This window comes from Solanum pennellii, chromosome 12 (genome assembly GCF_001406875.1).
Source record: "Solanum pennellii chromosome 12, SPENNV200".
Taxonomy (NCBI): Eukaryota; Viridiplantae; Streptophyta; class Magnoliopsida; order Solanales; family Solanaceae; genus Solanum; species Solanum pennellii.
The window spans coordinates 81,967,862-81,977,565 of record NC_028648.1 but is presented as its reverse complement, the minus strand read 5'-3'; the positions used below and the strand labels follow the sequence as shown (position 1 = coordinate 81,977,565).

Genomic DNA, 9,704 nt, shown 5'->3' with positions numbered 1-9,704 from the left:
AATATTTTTCTATTGACTTTCAAGAAAAAGATCCTCAACTCTCTACATTATGGTTAGCCTCTTTGAAAAAAAAAATGAAATTATATGAAAACTACAAATTTAGGAGCTTTCAGGCCATTGCCTTTGAATGTCAAAGTAGTATGTGATATCCACATAGCATCTTTCTTTTTCATCTATAACCTGAAAAATCAAAATAAAATAAAATCGATAATAAATATACATATTAATAAAAAATATTAAAATATTTATTCGTAATAGTTAATTATCATCGAATTTAATATTATTATCAATTTTAAAGACGTTTATGAAAAAATATTAATTACTGCTAAAAATATACCTGTGTTCTTGTAGTATATAAACCCCTTGCAAAGACACCAGAAGGTGTGACATCTTCTTCTAATTCATATACATATGGTTCTTTTCTAGGTTCAAAAGTTCCCAACATCACTTGAGACTTATCAACTGTCATAAAAATAAATAATTTTAATAAATAAATAATTTAAAAAATTACGCGATATTATAAATACGTAGAATGTATTTATAATGTAGATAACTATAGTTTCAAAAAATTACAAAGTGAAACTATATAAATTTAGCTCAACAATGTTGCTACTCACATATATCTCTTTAAATTTTCTTTTAATCATGATATCAGAATCAGACACGTTTGTATTAATAATGTACTCAATATAGAGCACTTAACACAACAACAACAAAGAAAAATAAACACATGCAAATTAGAGAGTACACAAAATACACTTGAAAAGTCAAAAACACATCTAAAGTAGTACTTTTTTTGAGCTTCGTATTTGAACTATCACTAACGTGAATCACTACCGTTCACATAAAAAAATTCACACATATGGCAGTTCCGATATGAAACTCGAAAAACCGATATATTTTAGATGTGTCTTTTACCATTTAACTCGAATATTTAATTTGTGTTTACCTCTGACACCTGTTTTCCACGTAGTGTTGATGTATTTGAGACCACAAACAACATTGTTGGAGACAGTAAATGAAAATTTGAGTTTGTATCTACTTGCTTCCTTGAGAGTAAAAAGACATTCTTTAGGTGTTGAAAAGAATGGCTCACATAACACTAACTCTGGTCTCTCAGGACAAATTATGTATAATTTTGGTTCTTGTACTTCTGGTTCTAATTCATTCTCTGCTTCAACTACAAAAAAAAAATTATAATGTAAGATCATATACACAAAAAATCTTGTTAATAATAACATAAGATTAAAAAGAAATGACATTTTGTGTAGGGAAACCAAAGGAAATAAAAAATGTTAGATGATTTATTTATTATCTGTCTAAATTTTGATGGATAAAGACATTTGATTCGTGAATTATTGTACGCAAAAATCGATATAACTAAGTTTCAATGGGTAAAAATGTGTTATAAATTTGGACAAAAAAAATATACCTTCATCTGAATTGCTATGATCACTACTATCAAGAAATTGCTCCTCCATTGAACTTTCATCATCCTTTAAAGTAAAAACAAACAATACATAATTAATTACACATGTAATTACATATCAATTACATCCTTAATTAAGAAAAAAAAAGAAGGGATAATGGTATATCAACACTAAATTTTGATATAAACAGTTTTGATACACAGAGCTACTCGATATTTGTATAAGTGGATGATAGTAAAATATTCCGTAACATTAGTTTAGGTGCACATAAGCTGATACAAATATCACCGTCATTACCTCCATCTTCATATTCTCTTGTTGATTATTTTCATCCATCATTGTGTCCATGATCAAGGCCTTGCTTGGTGAGATTGGTTCAACAATAGCTGACATTTTTCACCAAATTTTTAACAATCGAGAAATTTACTATACAAGAATTGATGATGGACGATATATATTTTTTTATAATCGTGAAATTCTCAAAGGTCAGTAGCACACAATTCGAAAATTTAATGAATAACAATGAACTCACCCCTCTACCTTTCTTCACTTAAATTATCACCACCAAATTATTTCAAAGAAGGGTTGTAATGGTGGTGAAATTGAAGTGCAAAGGTGGAGGAGTCTTAAGGCAAAGAGAAAATGGAAAAAAATTTAAAGAAAGTGATTAATGTAATGATATTAATTAATTATTTAATTTGTTAATTATGGGGAATTNAATAACAATGAACTCACCCCTCTACCTTTCTTCACTTAAATTATCACCACCAAATTATTTCAAATAAGGGTTGTAATGGTGGTGAAATTGAAGTGCAAAGGTGGAGGAGTCTTAAGGCAAAGAGAAAATGGAAAAAAAATTAAAGAAAGTGATTAATGTAATGATATTAATTAATTATTTAATTTGTTAATTATGGGGAATAACAAGAATTAAGGGAAACTTAATTTTGTTCATTCATGTTGAAAGGTGAATATGAGGTTATAACAGAATTCTGTTTCATGTCAATGGATTTCAATGTTCTAGAAAATATTTTTTCTTTATATTCTAGATTTTATTCTTGATTTTTGATTCGATTTTCGATAAATATAATTAGAATTCGATTAATTTGAAATTGCGTATTGTAAAGTCTATTTAAACTTTATATGTTCTTTAAAAAAATAACGTAACAAATGGTATTTATCGTAATATTTATATTGATTAACGTATAGTCTTACGTCTTGAAAAATATTTTTTTAAAAATAATTGTTAGAATTTGTTTTAGATACATGTCTTACGCATAGATTTCCTTTCTTGGTTTCAATTAGTGTTTGTTATTTGTATTGGAATCCAGTTAACCAAATTTACACATTACATACCTATTAAACTTCTCACATCCTCTAAGAAACATCGATTAATACGAATATTTTGTCATAACATTCATATTAATTGATGTATAGTGTTACATCTTAAAAAAATATTTTTTAAAGAAATAATTAATACTCCCTCTATCTCCAATTTACGTAACACATTTTGTTTTTCGAGAGACAAACAATTTAAATTCGATCGAAAATTTGCACATTTTTTGAAAATGAAATTTATACATTTTTAAATTACGTAAAAAGTACCATAATTCACAATAATATACAATTAAAAATATTTTTAAAAAAAATTATGATAAAAATTAAATTTATTTATATTTGAAATTTAAAAAATATCACATAAATTAAAATAAAAAATATATATATTTTTAAAATTTCTAATATAATTCGCAATTGCTAGCCTTCTATTATGAAAAAGTGGCTGGCGTGCCATATTTAACACATGTATATCCTAATTTACTAGCAATCCATTAAATAAAAATACTCCACCTACTCTTTGCGACGTATTTTTTAATTTGACTTTATAGATTAATATTTTAAAATATAAATAAATTTTTATATTTATATGAAATTATTATATAGAAAATGGTAATTCATATTTTATATGTATTATATTAATTTAATTTTATTTAATTTAATATCTCTATTATATAATCAAAATAAAAAAGGCATAAATTTAAGAATAAAATTATCATGTTTTTCTATTGAGAATCTGCAGATCCACTAGTTATCTTTTGTAATTTTTAATCTAAAAAACTGGCTGTTTTTGTCAGATTTTTATCAAGGCAAATACTAAAAAAATACTATAGATTATATGATAAAAAAAGAAAAACTCAGTAGCTGTAGTAGATTGTCCTTTTCTTCACTCTGCTTGACTGCTTCTAACTCTCTTCTTCATCAATCATCACAGATAAGTGGACTCATTTAGGTATTTTTTTTCAACTTTTTCTATATTTTGATGCTTAATTTGAAAAGGGTATTGATTTTCTTTTCTTGTCATGGGTTTAATTTATAATTATAGTAGATAAAAATCCCACCTTTTTATTTTTTTTTGTTTTATGCATATTTAATTTGTGGATCAACTTTAGTTTTATCTTTCTTGAATGTTTTAATACTAAAGATTGATTCTTGGAATGTTTTGTGTAATGGGGTTTCAGGTTAGTCACATTTGGATTTGCTTATGAGTTTTGGGCAAGTTTAAGTTTGTGATTTTAGCTATAAATAATCTTGGGTTTTCTCCAAGTTCATATTTTTGACTGAGGAGGAAGCTCATTGAGGTGTGGGGACAAATGAAAGGTGAGTTCTTGGATTTACCTACTTGGGATGTTTGTTGGTTGGACTCTTCAAAAATGTCAACGTTTGTGTGTTGGATTCTCCAAAAGTATGTATTTTTAGAGAATTCGAATCAAAATTGAAGAGTCCGCACAACTTATGTTGTTTTGAAAGTTCTTTTCTTGTTAATGTTTCTTATGTAATGAATGTGGATTTTTCAGGTAATAAATTGAATAGTGCAACACCTAGTCTGTGGTTAGCTCAAAACCCTAGCAAGAGATGGGGTGAAGTGTTCTTTCTGCTTTATACTCCCTTTTGGCTCACCTTGTGCCTTGGTATTGTGGTCCCATTCAAGCTCTATGAGGTGTGTGACATGTCATTGAATTCATTGAATGTCTCATCTAAAAGCTTAATCTTTAAGAGACAAAACACTTGATTATATATCTTAACAAATGTATTAGAGATTCTGCGAGTTTAAAAAGGTTGGAGATTGTATTTGTATGTTTGAACCGCGGCCTCGTGATGTGCTTGTTTAGTTCTATGTTGATTTTCGAAAAAGTTGTCTTTTCTATTGCCTAATGGGGCAGGATAGATGGGAGTATTTCGGGGATGTGTACTACCAAACTAGATTAGTTTGCAATTGAGGCTTGGCTGATAGATTATTTGTATGAGATAGATAAAGGAGCAACATGCAAAATTTTATGAGAAGCCATTAATTTTGCATGTTTCAATCTATGATGAAAATTAGTGAAACCTTGTAGCTTACTATGAAACATCATGAAATTCTGAAACTTCAGATGTTATTGAAGACTTTGATTCTAGTTTTGCTTGTGGGGAATGATGTAAGAACCAATGGATCATCCTTATTTTCTCATTACATTAAACTAGAAAGCGTGAGAGGGGATTGTATGTAGTGAATTTTCATGTTGTCTCTTGTTATGATACTCTGTATGATTTATTTGTAACTAACAGAGTGACTTATTATGGCAGGATTTCACAGAGTGGGAATACCTCTTGGTGGGGCTTATTTCTGCACTTCCTGCTTTAATTGTACCCATGATATTTGTCGGAAAGGTGAGTTCTGTCTCCTACTACTGAAGCCCTGGTGATGAATCAACAATTTAATAACTAGACCTGTAAAAGTTTTTCAGTGGCTTATTCAAATGAGCTGCAAAGAAGGGGAGGCTTGGCGTGACTGGTAAAGTTGCTGCCATGTGACCTGAAGTCAAGGATTCGAGCTGTGGAAACAGCTTCTTGCAGAAATGCAGGGTGCTAGGGCCTTTCCCAGACCCCTTGCATAGAGGGAGCTTAGTGCACCAGGCTTCCCCCTTTTTAAAAAAAATTTAAATTACCACCTGTTATCTTTTTGTGACCTTTTCTCATATCAGACTATTCAGTTCGGTCATTATGGATTTGTGCTTAGCGGAGGAAATAAAATACTCATAACTTTTATGTTTAATGTAGGAGATAAAATGATTTTTTACGAGTCTAAATTCTCATGTGCAAACGGTTGCATTTGAGTGATGAGCCTTTTCCTGTAACTAGCCAAGCTCTTGAGTGCAACTTCGTCATGTCTATTCTTGATGATCTAACCAGTGGGATCTGTATAGTTAAAAAAAAATTGCTCTATAGCATTTTCTCACAAAACTAGTCACATGACGGTTTATTATTACATGTAACTTTTGCAGGCTGACAGGAACCTTGCTTGGAAGGATCGTTATTGGGTGAAGGCAAGTATTCTTGAAGAAGAATTATCAATTACTTGTCTGCAATTTGAAGGACCCATCGATAAGCCTCTCTTATGATTTGTTTCTAGATGAAATTCTCATATGACACATTGACCAAAGTAGACTCAGTTTGGAAAATATTCTCATGGAGAGAAAAGATAAATATAAGTGACAAAAAATAAAGAAGACAAGAAAAATCAGTTTTTGTTGCCGTAGCTTGTGAATTGGTTGGTCTTTCTTGATTTATGATATTTGAGCTCGCTTATCAGCATTGGTGCTATAGACAAAATTACTACAATTGGCACAGATTAATTTGCTAGAAGTTTCTAATGACCTCTTAATGGAACTCCTATTTGTGGATTCTTTAGTTGAATAGGGTGGCATAGACAAGAAATTTACTTGTTACGCATGTCGCTAATTTGACGATTCTTTCTCAAAGAATTCTTTTTGGTGCTTCTCTGGACTGACTATTGGTTTGCTGTTATTCCAGGCTAATCTCTGGATAGCAATTTTCACTTACGTTGGGAATTACTTTTGGACCCACTATTTCTTCACAGTTTTGGGGGCTTCTTATACATTTCCATCTTGGAAGATGAATAATGTAAGTCATCTGTTAATTTTTTTCGTTTGACTCCGTTCTTCACTTGGGATTCTCATTTTACCTAAAAGGTAGGCGGTAAGGTCTGCTTTACCCACCCTCCCTAGACCCCAGATGTTGTTGTTGTATTGGCAAAAGCTATATAATGCGACTCTCTGCAGGTACCCCACACAACTTTCCTTCTAGCACATGTTTGCTTCCTGTTTTACCATGTCTCTGCAAACATGACCCTTCGTAGACTACAGCATGCTATTGCTAATTTGCCCGAGAATGTTCAATGGGCTTTCAGGGCTGGGTGGATTCTGGCATATGCTTATTTTATAGCTTATCTGGAGACATTAGCTATTTCCAATGTAAGTGGTCAATTGTAGGAGTCCAGAAATATCTTACTTACGGGTATATAGCTTTGTTAGATTCCTTTGAGATATATGAATAAGGCTAAAAGAATCACTTGTTTGTTTCTGACCTATGCAGTTTCCGTACTATGACTTCGTGGACCGAGCAGTGATGTATAAAGTTGGTTCCTTGTTTTATGCGATCTACTTCATTGTAAGCTATCCGATGTTTTTCAGGTAAGAACTTTTTTCCCTGTAGCTTCTGCCCCTGAAGTTATGCTAGTGCAGATGTGGTATATTTACAGCGTCGTTTTCAATAAACTTCTTCAAATTTTTATTATTTGATTGCATTAGTCAAATCAGAACTAAACTAGAGCGGAAAATGAGGATATGTAAAGATTATGAGTACAACCACATAAGGTGGATGAGTTCAGTCCACCGACTAGCTATGTAAAACATACTTCACAATATTCCATAGAATTGCCTCAAGGTAGATAATGCTTGGAGGAAGATTGAGTTCTATGAGATGTATTTTGACAAGGTTTCAGATTTTAAAGGTAGAAATGTAATTTGCTGAAAGAACGTCCGTTCTCAAATTAAGCTTGCCTAAGTTTTTGTTGAGCAGCGAGATGCTCATTATCCTTCAATAATTTTCTTGGCCAACTGACCTTGCAAATAAATTTTGAGGCCGAAATAGATGACTGCACTATTGAGTTGATTGACGTTGTTGTAAGTTAAAGGGCTTTATAAAGTCATCTAATCTTTATTTTTGCGGTGCTAGTAGCGCTCCTCAATCTTTTATAGAGGGCTATTCATGATAATTTTAACACAATTTGACAGTTGATGTGAGATTTGGTCTACTCTAGTTTTCCAGATATAAGGTGTGCTACAAGTGAAAGTGGTCTAAGTTGTTTTCTTAACCGTCTGAGGCGCTTTCAGAAATTTTGATGTTGTTGGATAATGGAATCTTCACACTGGACTTGTTTAGGATTGGTAGATTTCTGTACTTCACTATTATTAACAGAAAAAAAAATCTACGAAGTTCTTAACCGTTGCTTTTGTAAGTGCTTTTCTAAATCCGTAGGCAACACAAACATAAATCCATAGGCAACACAAACACCTTGTAACCGTTTGTGGATTTTAACCAAGATTAGGTGATCTAACCTTAGATCTGTATCATACTACACGCCTAAACCATTGTTGATTTGTCGTTAGTCATTGTGGTCGAGAACCTAATGCATTCTTACTCTGTGATCTTTTACTGATCAGTTTTACCATTTGTGGAATTTAACCAAGATTAGGTGATCTAACCTTGAATATGCATCGTACTGCATGCATACACTGCTGTCGTTAACCATTGTGGTCCAGAACCATATACGCTTTAACTCTATGATCTCTTACTAATCATTTTTCTCGGTTGATGCTTGCTTTAATGCTCAGGGTTGATGAGAAACCTGGAGATTCATGGGACTTGCCAAGAGTGTCCATTGATGCATTGGGTGCTGCAATGCTAGTCACCATCTTACTCGACTTATGGCGTATTTGTCTAGGTTCCATTGTTCCTATGCCAGAAACCAAACAATGTCCTCAATCAGGACTCCCATGGTTTGCCATGACATCTTGAAGGACTTCGAATCACGAGACACGGAAAAGTTAAAACACCTTCTGTAAAATTAGATGTTCAAAGTCTCTTCTTGAAATGATGTTGAACTATGATCAGATTGAGCCCTTGTTGTACTCTTACCAAGTTTTAAACATTTCTCAGAATAATGTTAACTTGTACTCTTTCTGAACACTGTTTTATTAGTAGCCTCTATGGATGTCTTTATAGCAACAACAACGATACAGTATAATTTCATAAGTGAGGTCTGTGAATTGTTGGATGGACGTAGATCATACCCCTACCTTTGTGAGGTAGAGAGCTTTCCGATAAATTCTTGGCTCAAGTAAAAACATATGCAAAAACAAGTATGCAGAGTAAATACAATATCGATGAAATTATGCTAGAAAACTTTGGTTCAAAACTTAAGTAATCGAACATTTATAAATTTTGAATCTTGATCACGCAATTTGCTTTTTTCACCATTAAAGACAAAATGTCAAAAAGGACTGTTGTTGACCCATTATACATTTTAAAAAATCTGATCTGTCTCTAATATTTTTTTATTTCTTTCAATTTTCAGATCCAGAACAAATTCAGAGACGAAGTTAGAATATAACTTGCCGATTCAATTAAATTCAGTAACTTTAGTCTAAATTCAATTAATTATAAAGCTATAAAAAAACCACTAGATTATTAGTGAAGTTGAGGTTATTCATTTAATATAAATTAAAAAGGTCTTGATTTGACATTATTTTAAAGATTGTCACATACGAAAATTGCTGAAAATGAACTAGATCTACATATTTGTCAAAGTTAAATGTCTCTCATTTGCTAGTTAACATTTGGATTTTTGATACGGTGCATCAAATACGATTGTCTTTTTCTTGATCAAAAATTTCAATTTTAATTTTTTGAGTAATAAACCTTTTTTTTCCGAATAGGCTCTACGCAGTGCAAATCTAAATTAATCGAACTCTAATGTAAATGTATCGAAAGAAATAAAAAACAATCATTATGATTCTATTTCAAAATATAAGGAGAAAAATGAATGATTCTATTTCAAAATATAAGAAAAAAATGAATGATGGATTTAACTAACTTTAAAAGTTAAATTTCGAATCTAAATTAGGTAAATTTATAACTAAATAACATTTAAGTCATCTTTTGATTTAAACTTGTTTCATAGCCAGATCAGATAATTCAACGATAGATGGAGTCCTATCCGTATCGATACGAGTAGATGAGAGTGTGACGCTCAATCCCACGTCAAATCGGAAATAAAAACACAACTCTCTCCTCGTGAACTAATTTTTGATATCCACGTCACTCGGTCGGGTAATAAAGTCATCTACTATACCTTTACCCCCCACCCCCACCCCCCAC

General features: G+C 31.5%; 2 protein-coding genes across 3 annotated transcripts; one reads left to right on the top strand and one right to left on the bottom strand.

Moving 5' to 3' along the window:
• Window positions 1–17: 17 nt before the first annotated feature.
• Window positions 18–2,071, bottom strand: LOC107007163 (rho GDP-dissociation inhibitor 1-like). Its single transcript, XM_015205655.2, has 5 exons — window positions 1,728–2,071; window positions 1,433–1,496; window positions 950–1,180; window positions 338–462; window positions 18–180 (listed from the first exon to the last, which is right to left on the bottom strand). The coding sequence occupies exons 1-5, from the start codon at window positions 1,821–1,823 to the stop codon at window positions 100–102; spliced, it is 597 nt and encodes a 198-aa protein (XP_015061141.1). The 5' UTR covers window positions 1,824–2,071; the 3' UTR covers window positions 18–99.
• Window positions 2,072–3,491: 1,420 nt separating this feature from the next.
• On the top strand, window positions 3,492–8,547 carry LOC107007161 (cycloeucalenol cycloisomerase). Of its 2 annotated transcripts, none has more exons than XM_015205653.2 (9): window positions 3,492–3,714; window positions 3,944–4,082; window positions 4,280–4,422; window positions 5,049–5,132; window positions 5,747–5,788; window positions 6,276–6,386; window positions 6,545–6,736; window positions 6,858–6,955; window positions 8,159–8,547. In XM_015205653.2, exons 2-9 carry the CDS (start codon window positions 4,076–4,078, stop codon window positions 8,340–8,342), a joined length of 861 nt encoding a protein of 286 aa, XP_015061139.1. In that variant the 5' UTR covers window positions 3,492–3,714; window positions 3,944–4,075; the 3' UTR covers window positions 8,343–8,547. The 2 variants fall into 2 exon arrangements, with proteins under 2 accessions (XP_015061139.1, XP_015061140.1); XM_015205654.2 differs by having other exon boundaries at window positions 3,706–3,762.
• Window positions 8,548–9,704: the final 1,157 nt, after the last annotated feature.

Bases quoted from the DNA above. Each gene is read 5' to 3' on its own strand.
- LOC107007163 (XM_015205655.2), bottom strand. From the start codon at position 1,823: ATGTCAGCTATTGTTGAACCAATCTCACCAAGCAAGGCCTTGATCATG. The intron at 1,497-1,727 runs GTAATGACGGTG...TTTACTTTAAAG, and splicing joins AAGAGAATATGAAGATGGAG to GATGATGAAAGTTCAATGGA. The intron at 181-337 runs GTATATTTTTAG...TTGATTTTTCAG, and splicing joins TATATACTACAAGAACACAG to GTTATAGATGAAAAAGAAAG.
- LOC107007161 (XM_015205653.2), top strand. The intron at 5,133-5,746 runs GTGAGTTCTGTC...TAACTTTTGCAG, and splicing joins CCATGATATTTGTCGGAAAG to GCTGACAGGAACCTTGCTTG. The intron at 6,956-8,158 runs GTAAGAACTTTT...TTTAATGCTCAG, and splicing joins AGCTATCCGATGTTTTTCAG to GGTTGATGAGAAACCTGGAG.